Source organism: Eschrichtius robustus, chromosome 13, assembly GCF_028021215.1.
Source record: "Eschrichtius robustus isolate mEscRob2 chromosome 13, mEscRob2.pri, whole genome shotgun sequence".
NCBI classification, from domain to species: domain Eukaryota; kingdom Metazoa; phylum Chordata; class Mammalia; order Artiodactyla; family Eschrichtiidae; genus Eschrichtius; species Eschrichtius robustus.
The window spans coordinates 64597097-64615735 of record NC_090836.1 but is presented as its reverse complement, the minus strand read 5'-3'; the positions used below and the strand labels follow the sequence as shown (position 1 = coordinate 64615735).

Sequence of the window (18639 nt, the reverse complement as noted above, 5' to 3'; positions counted from 1 at the left end):
CCCCAACAAGCCTGGACAACTTCGCTTCCGCGCAGGTTGCTGGGGGGAGGGGTGGCGGCGGCAGCATCCAGAGCGTATATATCGTTTTCCCAAACTCCATCTGCTCTCCCCTCCCCAAGCTGTGCCCGCTGTCTCCCCGCGCCACAAGCCGCAAGACGGGCGGGTCTTTTACGCAAAACAAAAGAGTCCTCCTCCTTCTCCTCCCGCCGTCCCGCGCCGCCCCCACCTTGGCTTCCCGCGGCCGCCCGGGCCCGCGTCCCCGGCAAGAATTGGCTCCCGGGCCCGAGGTTTCCAGGTACCCGGAAGGGGGAGGGGGCGAGGCGGCAACAATTGGGCGGGTGAGGTCGAAACGCGCGCCCAGGAGCGCCAAGACTCCGAGGGGCGGCGAGCCCGGGCCGTGCCGCCGCGCGATTGGCCGGGGCAGCCTCGCCGGCCGCCGCTGATTGGTGGATTCTCAAATTCGGTCTCAAGGCGCCAGAGGAGGTGTTTTAGCGGGGACTGCGATCCGGCGCTGGAGTCGCGCTCGGCGTGTCGGAGCGCTGGCGCTGCCCGGACGCCGCGGGGTCCCCGCTAGCGCAGGGCACTCGGAGCGGGGAACTGCGCGCCTCGCTTTCCCCGCCCGATGTCGCCGCCCGGCTACTGATCGACTCGCCCAGCTGATCCCGCGCTGCTGTGGGGTCGTGGAGGTCCCGGTAGAGGCAGGAAGGCTCCTTCCCAAAGGGGGAGTAAGTAGCGTGCGGCCCCGGCGCTGGCGGGGAGGCGGGAATTGGGGCGAAAGGGGACCCTCCCGCCCCGGCTGCCAGCCTGCCACCCCTCCCCTCCCCGGCTGCCGCCGGACCAGGCGTGCGAGGGGTGTCTGGGCTCCAGCTCTCCCTCCGGCCGGGCAGTAGGGAACCTGCCCTTCCTCACGATCTGGGGGTTTCATTGGAAAAGTTTATCTTTGGGGTCTGCTCGGAGGCCTGGGAAAGGGCTGCGCTGAGCGCTGAGTGGGTTTGGTCTAGCGATCAGGTTTCCTTCCCCCCTGATTCAAAACCCCTCAAAGCCGAATTCCTCCCCGTTCTTTGCGCCAAAATTAACTGACCTAGGAGACCCTGTGCTTTCTGACAGATTTGCCCTACACTCTCCTGACTTGAAACTTAATTTTGTCCTGTTGCTTTTCATTAAAAATTATTATTTTTGTCGGGTTTTTTTTCTTCCCAATTTCAGTAATTACTAAGCACACTTAAGTGTTTGTGCTCGTTCGTGTGCGTTTTGGAGAGTTGGAGTGGCCACAATCCTGAAAATTCCCAGGATGAGTTTAGGGAGCGGAAGTTCATGTTCATGAGCAAGTAATAGATATTTTTGTTGAAGGAAAGAATATCCAATTTAAAGTCATTTTCTAATGTAACTGTGCATTACAGATGGAGGTAAATTGTTTAACACTAAAAGACCTGATCAACCCCAGACTAGATTTTGCAATTGAAGATGGGGAAAATGCACAAAAGGTAAGTGAACTTAAATACCTTAAGTTCTGTCATATTTAGGATGGTGAAGTCTAATTCAATTCAGGATTCAACATGCCATTTGTATTTGTCTTATAAACATAATATTATCTTGATGAACATTTTAGGACTATGCTTTTCTTTTTTTTTTTTTTATGGAGGAGGCATCCAACCATTATTGTTGAATTTCTCAGTCATTGTGCAGTGGTTAGATGTAATGTTGAAACCGACTTATATGAATCAAAGATATGCTAGACACTGCAATCAAATGTTTGTAATAATTGTAGTTATCAAGAGTAGAATTAGCTAATGCTGGGCAGGAATATTAAGCCTCAGTTCCCAGGAAAATAGACTTTTTTACTCTAAATGCTAGATTATTAAAGTGCAGTAAAATGTTCTTCATCCTGATGGACCAGCTCCTAGAGGTGGTTCCATTCTCTCAAGAGCATGACCAGTGTCTCCCATATAGGGAGATAAAGTGACTGAGCTCACCAAGGACTCTGAATATTTTACAGTGTTACTGCTGGTTTTGCACTGAGCTTTCCCGTGTGGTTTTTGCATGCCTTGTGATTTGTAAGACAGTAGTAGCGTCTTCAAGAAACATTACGAAGTGAACCGGCCATAGCAATGTCTAAACCGGACCCATGTCAGCACAATGCCCTCACCAGCCGGTGCCCTACCGAAAAGGTGTAATAGCTTGTTAGTAGCGAACATCTAAGCATTTTTGGGCAGAGGCAAGTAGATATGACAAACCCAGGTTTAGAAAGTTTAAATATCAGTCTGAGCATAGCAACTTCCATAGGCATTGAACTTCTCTGGTTCCTGGGCTTAATTTTAGGCTTAGCACCCACAATGAAATTGCCTGGTTGCAAAGCACCTGTTATATGGGCCTTAGAAGAATACTTGACAACCGTTAATTTTGGGTAGGTGTGAAACTGTATGCTTTTTCATGTAGGGGTATTTTTCCCCCCAGCATTTGATTTATTTTTGTTAGGAAAAGAAGTATACCAAAACATTATTCTTTTAAAGAACATTTTTAAAGAATTCGCTATGCCATCTGAGAGTCGCAATGCCCAGACTTTAAAGTATATATTCAGAGTTTTGGCTTTGGGAGTTTCAGAGCAAAACTTTTTGTTTTCCTTCGTAATTTGGATGGGACAGCCTTGAAAGAATGTGTATACTTTTATTTAAAGCCAGTATCCACCTCTTTCCTTCTGGGTCAATGACTTTTTTTTTAAAGATTTTTTTTTAAACTTTTTTTTTTTAATTTATTTATTTTTATTTATTTTTGGGTGTGTTGGGTCTTCGTTTCTGTGCGAGGGCTTTCTCTAGTTGCGGCAAGCGGGGGCCACTCTTCATCGCGGTGCGCGGGCCTCTCACTATCGCGGCCTCTCTTGTCGCGGAGCACAGGCTCCAGACGCGCAGGCTCAGTAGTTGTGGCTCACGGGCCCAGTTGCTCCGCGGCATGTGGGATCTTCCCAGACCAGGGCTCGAACCCGTGTTCCCTGCATTGGCAGGCAGATTCTCAACCACTGAGCCACCAGGGAAGCCCATGGGTCAATAACTTTTTATGGTGCCTTCAACAAGGGTACTTCTCCTACTCTAGTTAGCCCAGTAAGTGCTGTGCCCAGCTGAGCTTCCATATTTTAGTGGGTGTAGAGAAAACCTCAAATGACGCCATAGAGATTTGGGAAAGTGGTTGAAACGTTTGAATAGAATTCACGAGCAGGGCTTATCTCACCTGTCAAAGAAACGGCACAGGAAGGGAACAGAGTGCTCCTGCGAGATGCTAGGCTGGGCTTTTGTCTCTCTTTTCACATTGCTGTGAAGTAAAGGAAGGAGGATTTCTAGGGCTGCCGAGAGCGTGGGATATGGAGTCAGAGAGATCTGGGTTCGATTTCCTGCTTTACCATTTGTTACCTTCATAACCTCGAATAAATATATTTATTCAGTCTTTCAACAAATATTTATGTTTCAGTGGCTGGGGGTACAGCGGTTTAAGAAGTCTCCTAGCTTCCCTAAGCCTATTTTTTTCTTCCATAAATTGAAATTAATAAGTAGCCTCTCCTCTCTGGGTGTCTGTAAAGCACCCAGCAACCCATACTGTTCACACCTTACTCATTTGAACTGACAGCCCAAAGACGAATATGATGCAGGCCTGGCCCTCGGTTACCTGAGACACTTTCAGGGACTGAGATGTAAAACTCACCAACTAGACTGTGATTTGGTAAGAGCTATAGGAGTGGGAACCAAGTGCCCCAGCAGAACAGAAGATTAAGAAAGAAATTCATGGGGAGTCTAGAGAAAGTTGGAACGCTTCACAGAGGTAATATCTGGGCTGAGGACTTCAGCTATAAGGAAACAAGAAGGAGTAAGACGGTCATTATAGGCAGAAGAATCTATATGAGTATATGTGCTGTGGACATTCAAGAAATGTTCAAAGTTTCCAGAGTGGCCAGAAGCTAGTGGTACTTCTTGAAACCTCTGGTGGGTGCCTGGAACAGTATCCTGTGGGTCAGTCGGCATTTAGAGGACTTATCTTTCTTGACTGTCTGATCTTCATTGCTTCAAAGTCTATAGGTAGGCATGCATCTTCTTACCACTCACGGAGAAACTTTTCTTTAAAACATAAAGGAGTTTTCAACGCCATTACCCAATCTTACTGTGCCCAAGTTGTGAGATTATAAGCAAGACTCTCCTCTTCAGTTGTCTACAGTGCATTTAGGAATGACAAAAGTAGAAAAAGGATGGTTTGGGATGAAGAGGCGGACAACAAGGATTGAGCTGTTGGGAGGGCTTTGTGAAGGAGACAACACTTGAGCTAGGGCTTGAAGGGACGAGTGCTAAGACTTAGGCAAGTAGAGAGGAAGGAAACTAGTAAAGAAGTAAATCAGCATGGTAAATCTGGGGACACGCCTAGACTTAGTGGGCATGGGTTTTCTTTGAAGGTCATTCATCTTTTGGGAGTGGTTAAAAAAGAAGGTGAGTTCAACTTGAAGCATATATTTGTACCCGTGTGATTACAGGTAAATAAATATGTGCAAGAGGCAGTTGGTTGCCTGATCTGGGAATTCACGGAAAGTCCTAGCCAGATACAAACTTGGGAATTGACAACATACAGGTTGGTTTTAAAGCCTTGTACATGAGTGGGTGAGCTGCCCTGGAGAGAGCAAACAGGGAGGTGTGGAGGGCTGAGTTTCTAAGAGTGGAAAAAGGGGAGCCAGTGAAGGAGGCTGAGAAGGAACAGTCAGAAGAGAACCAAGAGAGAAAAAAGTGGTAGCTCAGAAGGACTGAGAGTTTTATAAAGCCAATAGTCAACAGTCTTAACCGTTGCAGTGAGGTCAAGTGCAATATTTTGCCATTGGCTTGTCAACTGACAGATGACCTAAGTGAGAGCAGTGGATCAGAGCAGACTGGTGGTTTGAGGAGCCCCCTGGGAGACAGGCAGGGGAAAGCCCTCCATGTGGATTACTCATTCTGGAAAGTGCGCTCTGAAGGGAAGGAGAGTTGTTAGTCAATAGCTAGAAGGAGACGCCTCCTGACGTGCCTGTCATATTTGCAATGAGTCTTAAAGAGTAGGTTGGGTTTCAGTGGGCAAAGCTTAGCCCATGGCGTTAGAGACAACGTGATGGTGTGAGCAATGGCTCAGATGTGATAAAATTCGGGGCAGGTTTGAAGAAGAACGAGTGGACTGTTTGGGCAAAATGTGGGACGTGCATGAGATGGGACTGGAAAAGAGGTTGGCAAAATGTCACCAAGGGCCTTGAACAGGCTGATGACTATGTACTATTTGAGGTAACATGATCAAAGCTGTATCTGAGACAGAAGCAAGACTAGAACCAAGATCTTCTAATTACCAGGTCCTTTCCATGTCAGCTTACAGCTCAGTCATAATGCTGGTATAATAAATAATAATGATGACGATGGTGATGAACACTTGCATAGCACTTCACAGACTACAAACTGCTTTCACTCTCATTATCTGATCTGATCCTCACAGCAACTGCATGGCAGGTAAGCCAAGGTGCATCACCTCCGTTTGCACATGAGAACTGGAGAACCCGTTTCCTGGGGACTCTCTCCGGGCCCTCTCTAATTGAAGAGGTGATTTCCAGGGTGTTGCAGCTTGACTTCCTGGCAAGCAGATCTGACGTGGAGATTAGTGTGCAGGTGGTTTATTAGGGAGTGCCCTGGGGATGGGTGCCCATTTAAGGGAAGGGAAGGCAGCAGAATTAGACAGAGGGAGAAGCAGAGCTGCAGAACAGTCTCAGTGGAAGTTGGGTTTACCCCATGGGGAGTTCTGGGACGACCCCTCGGAGTAGTCCTGAGTCAGGGTAAGGGGACCAAGCTGTCACACGTCAGTGCTGCCTCTCCCAGCCACTGAGTACAGTACCGGCCTCCCGGGAAGGGGTGTGATCCCGGATGAGTCAGCCCTCTTCAGCCAAAGCGTAAAGAGGCTTACTATTGGCATTACTCCAGCAGCTGGGGAACTGAGTCATTCATTCCAGAAGTGAGCCAGCTGCATCCCAGTGTCCACCACACGGCTGGGTAGCCTTGCTGGAAAGCCTTGGACATATATAATTTGGTCTGAACCCCTTATTTCAAAGATCTGGAAACTTGGGCCCAGACAAAATGAGCAATTTGTGTACTATCAGAAAGATATAGAGTGGAGTCAAAAACCGCTCTATTTCTGAATTCTCATTCCAATCCCCTTTCCTTTGCCTTCTACAGTGTCAGGATTGCAGGACAGAGAGGCGGATGGAGCAGAGTGTGATTAGATTGCAGCTGACTTTCTGGCCACCTGAAACCTCAGAAAACAATTTGCTTGGCATTTTTTTCTGTTGAGTAGAGGTGTGATAACGATCGTAACCTACCACGTGACGTAACTCCCCTCCTACTTTAAGTATTACTTAAACTGTAGTGAAAATATGTCAAAGTGCTGGAGGAAATAATTCATCTGAATTGCTCCTTGGTAGGGGAAAAAGCAGGAGCTCAGTGTTCCTGGGAGGACAGGTACCATGAGGGCAGTGGAGAAGAAGGATGATTCTCTGCACCTCAAGAAGCCTGGGACACGCCCTCCACCGTTGGGATACCTTTTGAAATAACTAGATAATCAAGGCCCAGTGTTCCTTGAGCACATGCGAAGGGGAAGGCATTGTGCCAAAAACTGTGAGGAATGGGACGTGTGGAACTAGCTCCCTGACCTCCAGAAGTGCACAGTCTCGTTAATGAGATAAGACACACACCCAGGAAGTTAAATAGCAATACAGTGTGCTATGTTATATTAGCTCTGAGGGCCAGGATGGATGGTAATAAAGAACAGGAAGTGGAGCGGGGGGAGAGAGAATAGCTAAGTTTTATTGAGTGCTCACTATATGCCAGGAACTATTCTCATAACTCTGGAGATCAATGTTTTTATGAACTTCATTTTCAGTTGAGAGAATTAAAGTGAGAAGGGAATTGCCTGCTCTCACCCTGCTGATAAGTAGCAGAGGCCGGTAAGCTGGCCCTACCAGCCCGCATGCAGAACTGCTTCCCATGCTGCCCTCCATAGAGGCTACTGGGGATCCGTGGCCTGCTGGATACCTTTTGTTCGAACTGCGAAAAAGATAACCTCCTCCCAGTTCACACCCAGGACAAGCTTACTTCTAGATGCAGAATTTTGAAAACTTCTGCTGTCAGCTGTTTCTTGCCTTACCAATGACTTTTATACTGAATGAGGTTGTATGTGACCTTGGGCAAGGCACCCTCTGTGTGCCTCAGTTTCTTCATCTGTAGGCTAGAAAAATACTACTACCTCGGTTACAGGATTGGATGAGGAGTTAATAGGTGTAAAGTGCATGAAACAGGTATCATGTGTAGCATGTAATATGCACTCAGTACTTTCCCTTGAGAGTTCCCTTGTAGAAGACTTCATCAGACTTGTATACTAGTAGGGATTTGTTAAGAGATGTGAATAGATGCACTGCCTCAGGCAGGATGCTTACTGCGGCAGTGGCGTGAGAAATCGTCACCCCCATCTCCGCCCCTTTCCTGTTACCCTAGGACAGAACCTCACCATGGCTAGCTGGCAGCTTCTGCTGATGCAGAGAACAAGAGTTGGCCTGCTACCACAAACTCCAGTTTCTCCCAAACAATTTTTTTTTAATTTATGTATTTTATTTATTTATTTTTGGCAGCGTTGGGTCTTCGTTGCTGTGCTCAGGCTTTCTCTAGTTGCAGCAAGCGGGGGCTACTCTTCATTGTGGTACGCAGGCTTCCCATTGCAGTGTCTTCTCTTGTTGTGGAGCACAGGCTCTAGGCACGTGGGCTTCAGTAGTTGTGGCACGCAGGCTCAGTAGTTGTGGCTCGCAGGCTCTAGAGCGAAGGCTCAGTAGTTGTGGCGCATGGGCTTAGTTGCTCCGCAGCATGTGGGATCTTCCCGGACCAGGGCTCAAACCCGTGTCCCCTGCATTGGCAGGCAGATTCTTAACCACTGCGCCACCAGGGAAGTCCATCCCAAACAATTCGTTTTCCTTCTTCATATGTTGCTCGTTTATAGGAAAACACTTTTTTTTAAACCACTGTTCAGCCAGAATCCAAGCATGCAATAATCTATAGAGTGATATCGTGTTCAGGAAAGGGAGTGACAAATATGTAATTCATCCACCTTCCTAATTATGTAAAGGCACTATTACCTGGAGGTGAGTTCAACTCTGGGAAGAGCAGAATCTTTCTGGGTTTGAATGGCAAAAACTTATTTTAGGGGAAAGAAATTTGTTTCGGTAACTTAGTAATTCCAAACGCGAGTTGTGTGTACTTAGTCCTTTTTCTTCATGGATTAACGGACCCATCATTAATCTTTTCTTTTAATTATCTAAGATAGTCTACTCAAAGAGTCTGGGGGAAGGTGCTATTCCACAAACTATTACCAAGCTGCAAAACATTACGAACAGAACTTGAGAGTTTAGCACTTAGAAACCTCTACAGTAATTCAGTTGATCCTGCCCCTGTGACATCTAAGCCTGGGCTCAGTGGTCTCTTCTTGTCAAACAGGCTGTAGGTCAAGTTGAGTGGCAAACTCAAGAGGAGAGTCACATGTGATGGGAGTTGCATATGAGTCCTATGAAGTAAGACCATGTATCAGTCTCCGGGAGTTTTCAGTCTGTGAAGAACCCTGGTCCTTCAGCAGGGGTAGTTTGAGAAGCACTGCTCTGGGGGAGTGACCTTAGATAGCTGGGTGGTTTGAAATGTGGCATTTTGTTGGATGCCCTTCCATTAATCTGTCCTGGTAATTGCTCTATTAGCACTGGTGAACATTGAACAAAAGCATAATTGCTCTTCACTAGTTAGTGCAAACTCGTAAATAGTGTTTAAAAAAATATGTCACTTAGAAGCAATATGGACTCAACCCACATTTGCTCTTATTATCATCCCCGCCTATTACAAGCATCCACCAGTGACGCATAACACTCATGACTTCTTTCACAGAGGTGCCGTGAAAGATATGCTTAAAAGGAGTAGCAGCCACTCTTTGGTTCCCATGGATCCTTCTGTTTATTTTCATTAGTCCTATCCTGATATTTTTCAGCCCTAAACATATAGTCTGTTTGTATTTTCATGACTTACTGAATAATGGGAATAAAGTGTACTCTTAGCTGATACCTGCCCTTTCTCATTTTCGCTAAAAGGTCTCTTTTTTAAAATAGGAAAATATATTTGTTGATCGCTCAAGGATGGCCCCAAAGACGCCAATAAAAAATGAACCAATTGACTTATCGAGACAAAAAATCTTCACTCCAGAAAGAAATCCCATCACTCCAGTTAAGCTTGTCGACAGACAGCAGGCAGAACCATGGACACCCACCGCTAACCTGAAGATGCTCATTAGTGCTGCCAGCCCAGACATAAGAGACCGAGAGAAGAAAAAAGGACTGTTCAGGCCCATTGAGAACAAGGATGATGCGTTTACAGACTGTCTGCAGGTAAACAGGCTGTGCTCCTAAGGCCTTTCATAGAATTTTAAAATGTTTACCTGATTATTAAAAAGTCACAGAATTCTCAATTTTTTGGTTACTATTGAGTCAAAAGCAGTACTCCACTTAATCTTTTTATTTATTTACAGCTGAAGTGGAACTCTTATTCTATATCTCATTTTTCATAATGAATGCTTTCTTTTCTTCTGTATGATACTCTCTTCACCAGTACACATTTTTAAATGATAAATTTTTTAAGCAATGATATTTAATAATTTTGATTTAATGAAGAAATTTGGATTTTTTTAAATGCTGCCATGAATTATAATTTTTGCTTTGACTTTAAGGGTAATATTAATCTAAATGTTTTTGACTTGGGGAATTTTATCATTCTCATGTATGTTCAGTTCGTTGGTTTAGGGCTTTAAAGTTAAATCATCTTTAAATTACCTGTCCTGTAGGGAACCAGGGCTACTGAATAAGCAGCATATCTATACTTTTAAAAAACAGTTTTTCTTGGGGCTTGAATTGAGTCTTTTTCAAATGTGAGTTGATAAGACAAGGACACTAGTTTAATGTACTTACAATAAGAAAGAATAAGGAAGAATAAGATTTAGCTCCCCCTGTTCAGTTCCATCAACCCTTGGTAAATTGTGAAAAGTAAAGAGTTTGGTGACACAATGCAGGCAAGAACATCGCACATTTTCACGTTAATAGGAATTACACAGGCTCTTAGGAAGAGACAGATTCTGATACATCGGGTCTGAGGTGAGGCCTGAGGCTTTATATCTCTTAACATGCTCGTGGTGATGCTGATCTCAGTTTAACAAGCCCGCTAGTAGCAAGGGTGCAGCAACCTATAAATGACTGCATTGTTCATTTTTTATTTTAAACAGTAGACTCAGCCTCAAATCACAAAGGAGGAAAAGTTCAGTTCAGAGAAAGCAATAGGTAAAATGTTCAGAAAATTAGATTAGGAAATGTATTTTAACCAGAATCTAGGATGGTATGGATTTGAATGTTCCCCTCAACTCGCCAATACCACCCATTGCAATTTCTCTGTTAAGATGTTAACTGTGACATTTCCCCCCTCCCTCTGTCTGCCCTCTGTAGCTTGATGTTGTTGGGGACAGTGCTGTGGACGAATTTGAAAAGCAAAGGCCAAGCAGAAAACAGAAAAGTTTAGGACTCCTGTGCCAGAAGTTTCTAGCTCGCTATCCAAGTTATCCACTGTCGACTGAGAAAACTACCATCTCCCTAGATGAAGTTGCTGTCAGTCTCGGTATGTATCATGGGATTACCTGGAGGCCTGTCTCCAGTTACGGTGAGAAGTTGATTCCTCGGGCAAGCCAAAGGCTTCAGATCACCTCCTTTACTAAGTAAAGAGCTGACCCTCAAAGGAGTGAGGACAGAGGAGCAGGTAGAGCTTTTCTTCTGTCATCATCATTATGCATAGAATTCCAGGGAGCCTTTTAGGCCTGAGGGTCAAACAAATATTTGGTTTTCTTAACCTTAAAAAATACGTTTACAGAAGACTCACATTACAAATTAATATCTAATATCTTAATTCCATGTTATTTCAGACAGACTCAAAAGATATTTAGAAATATCCTTCTGTTTATTTTTTTAAATGCTTCAAAGAGTTCAGAACTGGTGTTATTTTTGTTATAAAGCACGATTTGAAAGCAAGAGCATTATGTTTGAAGCCCTATACTGTGACCTTCACAGCAAGTCTGCCCAACTAGTAAAAGCACATCTGGATATAACTCAGACAGCTAAGCCTTATAACAAAGAGGAATACATGCGTTCACATGGCGTGGGTGTGTGTAATGTGCAATGGTGTCTGGACTATAAATATGCAGACCGCTGATTCAGAATAGAGACTCCTAGTGGACATGGATTGCAGTTGGTTTCTGGATGAACATACTGTTGACAATAAATAAGTAGAAATCACATGATTTGAAGATGTCAGAGTGTCCCCTTAAAAGATTAGGAGGGTTTGCATACAGGGGGGAAAAAAGTCTCGAAGAAATCAGCCCAGTAGGCTTTATCATAGATTATATTTTTAGTTTGTTTATTAGTTCTATATCTTCCCGTAGCCCAAAGAATGTGACCCAGTAGATGATTATCAATCTGAATTATCCAAACTGATGGCTAAAGAGATTTTATTTGCTGGAAACTGAGGTAATGAGGAGCCAGTGTGTTGTGATGGGAAGACCATGGGCTGGACTTTGAGTAAGACAGAGCTGGATTTGAAGCCCAGCTCTCTAATTTATAGACTGTGAGAGCTTTAAAAAGTTAATTATTCTTTTCTCATCTATAGCATAGGGACCATAGCACCTACCTTGCAGAAACTTAGAAAAGTTGGGGATAATGTCAGTAACATGCCCAACTCAGAGCCTGGCTTACTCTTATTGCTCCATGGAATAGTTTCTACTCAGCTCTCATTAGAGGTACTCCCCCCACCCCCTCCACCATCCTCAAGCCATCCTGTGATCCTCTACAGCTAGGAAGAGGAAGCAGAGGGCTTTGACGGGGAGCCATTTTAGAACCCAGAAATAGAAATACAATATTCTGGCATTGGTAGCAATGAAACAGGAAGGGGAAAGTGAGCCACTGGACAGAGGCTTGGTGTAGACATAGCTGAGGAACTGGGTCCTGGAAACTAGTCTTAAGAAGATGAGGATAGGGACTTCCCTGGTGACGCAGTGGCTAAGAATCCGCCTGCCAATGCAGGGGACACGGGTTCGAGCCCTGGTCCGGGAAGATCCCACATGCCACGGAGCAGCTAAGCCCGTGTGCCACAACTACTGAGCCTGCGCTCTAGAGCCCGCGAGCCACAACTATGAGCCCTCGTGCCACGACTACTGCAGCCCGCGCGCCTAGAGTCCGTGCTCCGCAACAAGAGAAGCCACGGCAATGAGAAGACCGCACACCGCACAAAGAGTAGCCCCCGCTCGCCGCAACTAGAGAAAGCCCGCGCATAGCAACAAAGACCCAACACGGCCAAAAATAAATTAAAAAAAAAAAAAAAAAAGAGGATGAGGGTAAAACAACAGATCATACAATGTCTTTCTCATTGGGGCTCATGAAGCCACCTTCCTCCATATACCCCGGCCTCATCAGGAGTCCTTGCACTGCTATCAGTGCAGAAGACAGAAGATTAGATGTTGGAAAGTTACCTTACAGGTCCCAGGGAGGACAGAAGAGTGGGCTCCTACTCTCATATGGCCTGTAAATCCCCATGTTATAACCGCCTGGAGCAGAATGCCAAAGATTTTTGCAACAGCTTCCTGCTGTCTCACAATTTCCGAGACCTGCCAGATGAACTTGCCATCTCTCTTCACGTGAGATCGTAAAAATGTGAGTCCCTTCCTAGAAGCTGTTTCGGGGCTAACCATCTCTTGGGATTGAGTCTAAACTCCTGCTCTATCCCAGGTCACAAGCTATAAGACCATATTTTAACCAAGGATGTGCAAAGCATTCAAAGTGCATTCATTCCCAGTTTCTGGTCTCATGTAGATTCGATACTGATATTATAGGTAAGAGGTTAAAGAACTGGGAGTGACTTTAGTGAATGGAAAGTTACACAGCCTGGGAAACTATTTATTGGGCTGAGATGCTCTTGATAAGCTCTATGGGGCATAAGGGAAGCATGGTAACAATTGGTAAATCCTCAAGGACATAACTAATGCCATGCCTACGATTAATCGGATTGCCTTGAATACAAAAGAAAAAGAAGGCTCAGTGCCAGGGAAGACTTTCCTGGCAGAGCAAGCCCCAGAGTTACCTGCTGGACTTGAGACCTGTGATGTGGGACGTTTAGGCGCACCCAGCCAGTGGACAGTTAGTCCAGATTGCAAAGGTGAGTGATTATTCAGGCAAGTAGCTGCCTTTGGGCTTTTGCCAGCACCACCTTCTGAACACTTACGGTGCGTATCAAGCATCATCTTCCTCTCTTAGTTGTCCAAATCTTCCTTTATTTCTTGAGATGTCTAGCCACTAGATGGAGACTTAGCAGCTTGTGTCTAATACAGAATAACAAAACAGCCAGACCTATGGCTGGCCCTGGGCTGTCTCAGTTGCATTCACATGACATTTCTAATGGGAAGGTTTATAACGTTCCACTCTCAACAAGATGTGTTAATATATGAAAACAGACTGGAATAAGGAGCCAGGCAGATCTGGACAAGGGGCTGCTGACTGCTCTGGCCAACACCTTCCAGCAGGCATCTGGCACCAAAGCCTGAGCTTTTTTGAGAGTGAAGAACCTTTCAGGGTCATGAGCCGAAATGTTCTGATTGACTGCGAAATGCCTCTTCATGCATGGGATAGAATTTCCTCTCAGCTCCACAGTTTTCATTGTAACCTGGTTTATTTCTTGTGTTAAATCTTTGAAAGGCCAAGAGCTACGTGCACCAAGTCTGCCCTGATTATAGAACAGCTCTTGGCAAGTGAAGAGAAAGAAGGCATTTTTGTAGCTGGGCCAGTTTTCTGGGAGATGCCTGGAGGCTTTTGTTACGGATACTTAGGCGAGAGCACAAGGGGCCAGTTGAGCCCCCAAAGCCTAAGGGCCTATTGCATAACAGGATGAGTCAAGATGGAAGATTTAAAAATCTGTTTCTACCGTCACCTCTTATGCTAGCAGGAATTTTAGGTATCTCCAGTGCCACGCAGGAAGTACTGATATTTACCAAATAACATACAAAGAGTAGATAAATTTATTTACCAAATAACATACAAAGAGTAGATAAATTAACACCTATCAGAAACCCTTTAAGTTTATGATCACATTTAATCCTCATCATTTTATGAGATAAATACTAAGGCTCAGAGAGATCAAGTAACTTCCCAGGCTCACCCGACTAGTAAGGGATAACGCAGGGATTCCAGTTCATGCAGTCTGACCCTGAAGCCCCCGCACTTAACCAGTGTAAATATTTTTAGTAAATTCAATAGACTGCTCGTAATCCTGGCTATTTAGGGAGTGTTGGGAAAGTGGGTAGGGAATTGATAGACCGGATGGTCAGCCTGTGCTAGAGTTTCTGTGCTTTATTAATGGGCTGTTTGGCAGGATACAGTGAATGGGAGCACAGGGAGAGTTGTCCGCAGGTGTGATGAACAGAGGGAGACTTGTATGTTGTTCCAGCCCTGGCACTAGCTTCCTCCAGCAACTTGAGAAGGGTGCCCAAGCTCTTGACTCCTGAGTTTCCAGTGCAAAATGGGAAACAAAATATTTACCATCTGCTTTCCTTACTGGCCATTAAGAGAATTAACAAGTAATTTTTTCACATCATTCAAACTCCAGGAAAGGAGAATATGGTCCAATAATGCGTTAACAGTTACTGGACACAGTTCTATAGTCTGTATAACTAGGAATACAAGTCAAAATCAACCATCCAGCATTCATCAAGCATTTATTACTATGACGTGTGTTGCTCAAGCCCACCAGTTTTAACGCACTGAAATGTTCATGTGGTTTGCCTAACAGGTCCAAAGAAAAGTTTCTCTACTATTTATGTAATACAGATGGAACTATCATCCATCTCAAGGTGGATGTTTATCCTAGATCTTATCGAGAGTTGGATCCCAAGAAGAAAACAGTTTCTTTTGCTTGCATTCATATAGTATGAATTTGTTGAGCAATTATATTTGCTGGGCAAAGTATCACACAAAATAGCCCACAGACAAGGTCCAAGCCTTCAAGGAATTTATACTCAAAAATGTTAGTCGGCATGATGATGGCTGGCTTCTCTCTTTCAAACAGGCGTTGAAAGGAGACGCATCTACGACATTGTGAATGTGCTGGAGTCGCTGCATCTGGTCAGCCGGGTGGCCAAGAATCAGTACGGCTGGCACGGACGGCACAGCCTGCCGAAAACCCTGAGGAACCTCCAGAGGCTAGGAGAGGAGCAGAAATACGAAGAACAGATGGCACACCTCCAACAGAAAGAGCTCGACCTGATGGATTATAAATTTGGAGAACGCAAAAGAGATGGCTGTCCAGAGTCCCAGGATCCACAGTTACTGGATTTCTCTGAACCCGACTATCCCTCTTGTGAGTCCACTGTACCCACACGAGTAATGGCAGGGAGAGGGCGATGGTGTCTTCTGAAGAGGGTCACTGCTAAGAATGGGAAGAGCCAAATGGACCACCCTGGAGGGAGATGTCCTCTTATTCTCTCTCCTGAAGACAGGGAGACAGACGGCTTCCCGACTGGGCTGCCCACTCGACCTCACTGAAAAACTGTCTCGTGGCAGTTTCACTTGGTATTTGGTGTGTCTGGACCGTAGATCTCGAACAGCGCTCCCGTTTCAGATTGACAGCCCCATGCTGATTCCGGCTCGTGAGCCTTTAAGGAAAATTTACTTGGAAAGAATTTATCTCTTCAAAGGATCCTATTTGTTTAATTATATACTGGAGTAGATGACTTAGAAAAGAACCCCATTAGCAGAAAATACTGATTAGAAAGATAGACAACCTTTATTTGATGCAGAATTTTTTTTTGCTTAATATTCCATTGTTCTTCCCCTCCCAGCTCATATTTATGCTGTCCCTCCTTTAACCATTGATTGTCATTCTCACCCTGCTCCTCCTTGCTAAGGTAATAAAGTGCAAGTATCCCTAACATTTCACTTGCATTTATAAGCAATAGGAATGGAAGGGTGGGCCTGGCTTTCATTCCATTTACTACCTCATGCCTTTTAATTCCACCCTATGAGCCAGTTCTTATCCTAATAACCAGAGGAGACAGCCATCTGTAGGCGATGGTTTGCCTGCCATCTATGGCAACACACATCTAATCAGTGTCTCCTATTTACTTATTGTTTATTTCTTCACTTATTTCTGAAAAACAATGGGAGAGGTGGGTGCCTACTATGTGGAGGGTGTAGTCTAGCTATTGTGGGCTCAGAGAAATAAAAGTGGAGACCTTGCCATTGAGGGAAGAGTTGATGTCCTGAAAACAGTTCCTGAGCCCTAACTCTATCCTTTTATCCCTCTACTTTAATCTTTTCCAAAGTTGCTTCAGGAAAACTACTTCATGACTTCTATTCAATGAAGTATGAATATAAAGCATTTCAGAATTTATACCTACTGTAATTTTATGACCCACAAGAAAATCTGTCTTATTTCTTTGTGAACCATCTTTTTATGATGTGTGTCCAACAGGCTTCCGCTGATCACTGTAACAAGAGTGATGTTTCCATCTGCTGATACAGTTAGATAGGCCTGGCAAACTAGAAGTACAGTCTCTCTTGTGGTAAATTACGTTTTGACGCTTTTGTTTTATTCCCTTTGTAGCATCTGCAAACAGTAGAAAAGATAAGTCTCTGAGAATTATGAGCCAGAAATTTGTCATGCTGTTCCTGGTCTCCAAAACCAAGATTGTTACTCTTGATGTGGCTGCCAAAATACTGATAGAAGAAAGCCAAGATACGCCGGATCACAGTAAATTTAAAAGTAAGCATCTTCACCTAAATCCACTTATCAGCACAGAAAGAGTGGGATGTCATATGCTGATGTTTGCTGCCTCAGAGATTTAAAAAATTATTTTTTTTTTTTGAGACGTGCACTCCTTCCTGCCTTCATAAAGGTTCTTGGTGCTGTGAGAGGTAAGCTGGTCACATACTAGAATTCCTGTGAAAGTTCTGTCCGATGCCTTTTCCTCGGCAGAGTGGATGGTGGAAGCAGAATGGCATCCCACAAATGCAGGTCAGGGAGGATGTAAGAGGCTTTGCATTTCTCTTTAGTATCACTGCATCCAAGACGGAATGTCTGAGTTTTCTTTCCCTTCTTTCCTTGCCCCCTGCATACTCTTCTGATGGGTGGACATGAAAGTTGTCTACAGGTAAGAACCAGAGGAATGAGCAGGGTAGGGTTATAGGGGTGGTGGGACGTGCCTGCTGGATGAGGAAAGTGTTTCCAGGTTTCACACCCCGTGCATCTTCCTTTTCCATCAAGCCTGGGTGCTGAGCCAAAGGCCCCTGGCTCCTGGTAGCTCATTCAAGCCCTGAGAAACCATGAGCTGAACATTCTCTAGCTTTTTTTTGTTTGTTTCCAGCTAGAAGTATAGCCACCCTGTGGGAGAAATGACTAGATAAAATCCAGCTCTATCCAGATTGGGAAGAATATGGCATCTGGGGTGAATGCTTGATGTTTCTGGTCGGTAATCAAAGCCCTTTGCTTGATCCTAGCCCTAAGTTCAAGTAGGTTTCCAACCCGTAAGTTGATTTCTTGAATAGAACTTACTCTGTGGGCATCATCCTGCCTGTTTAATGTGTTACCACCCCTCTGAATTTCTCCTCCAATCCCTGTATTTTCAAATGTCTCTCCCAAAACCTCCTCAGACTCAGGGAATGCCCCTCCCACCCCTCCTTCGCTGGGCGGCCAGAACGCTGGGATTAAAGGGGAGGCGCTGCCTGTCTTCAGCACAGTCCTACCTCGTAACCTTGAACCCTAGACGGTCTGTGTGCCCAGCAGTGCAGCCTCTCAGGAAGCTCTGGGGAATCCCTGTCATTTTCACAGCCTAGCTGCCCCGTGGAGCAGGTGCCACCACCTCCTGCTGGAAGAAACTCCGGGCAAGCTTGTGACGAGCCACAGATCAGAATTACATTTCCTAAGCCTTTCATTACAGCCCATTTCCCTCTCTTGGTACGTTTGCAATCACAGCGATCCTGGCCTGTCACCAGGTACCTCTTGTACGAGGTGTGAAGTTGTGGAAATGGGGGAACACAGTGACCTTCCCTTAGTGTCATCAGATACATAAATCCTGGGTGATTTCACGCCGGAGCCACTGGTCTCTTCATACTACCCCACTACTCTCTGCTAGAGGCTTATATATGGTGGCTAGAAAGTGACCTGTCACATAAACTAAAACGTAATGGTGTTGCTGACCAATGTATGGTGTGACCGCAATTGTCTTTATATCTTCTAGCAAAGGTACGACGCCTCTATGACATAGCCAATGTTCTGACCAGCTTGGCACTGATAAAGAAAGTGCACGTAACAGAAGAGCGAGGCCGGAAACCCGCCTTCAAGTGGATTGGGCCTGTGGATTTCAGTTCCACTGGTAAGGCATGGTTTTGCTAGGGACCGTTTTATGTATAATCCCCAGTTCCTTTTCCAAATCATACACCTACCACACAGTGAGATTGATCTTCACCTTCATTTCCCATCACCCACATCACATTCAAAATTAGAC

The 18639-nt window shown here is 45.1% G+C and overlaps 1 protein-coding gene across 2 annotated transcripts in view; it reads left to right on the top strand.

Annotated features, from left to right (window-relative positions):
• Positions 1-489: 489 nt before the first annotated feature.
• Positions 490-18639, top strand: part of E2F7 (E2F transcription factor 7) — a 32908-nt gene continuing 14758 nt past the window's right edge. Inside the window, exons 1-7 of one of the 2 annotated variants that reach the window (XM_068561712.1) lie at positions 490-725; positions 1401-1484; positions 9170-9445; positions 10550-10718; positions 15204-15494; positions 16740-16898; positions 18373-18507. In XM_068561712.1, coding sequence (XP_068417813.1) covers positions 1401-1484; positions 9170-9445; positions 10550-10718; positions 15204-15494; positions 16740-16898; positions 18373-18507 — 1114 coding nt within the window. In that variant the 5' untranslated portion in view covers positions 490-725. The remainder of the gene's footprint in view (positions 726-1400; positions 1485-9169; positions 9446-10549; positions 10719-15203; positions 15495-16739; positions 16899-18372; positions 18508-18639) is intronic. The other variant, XM_068561713.1, reaches the window with a different exon arrangement.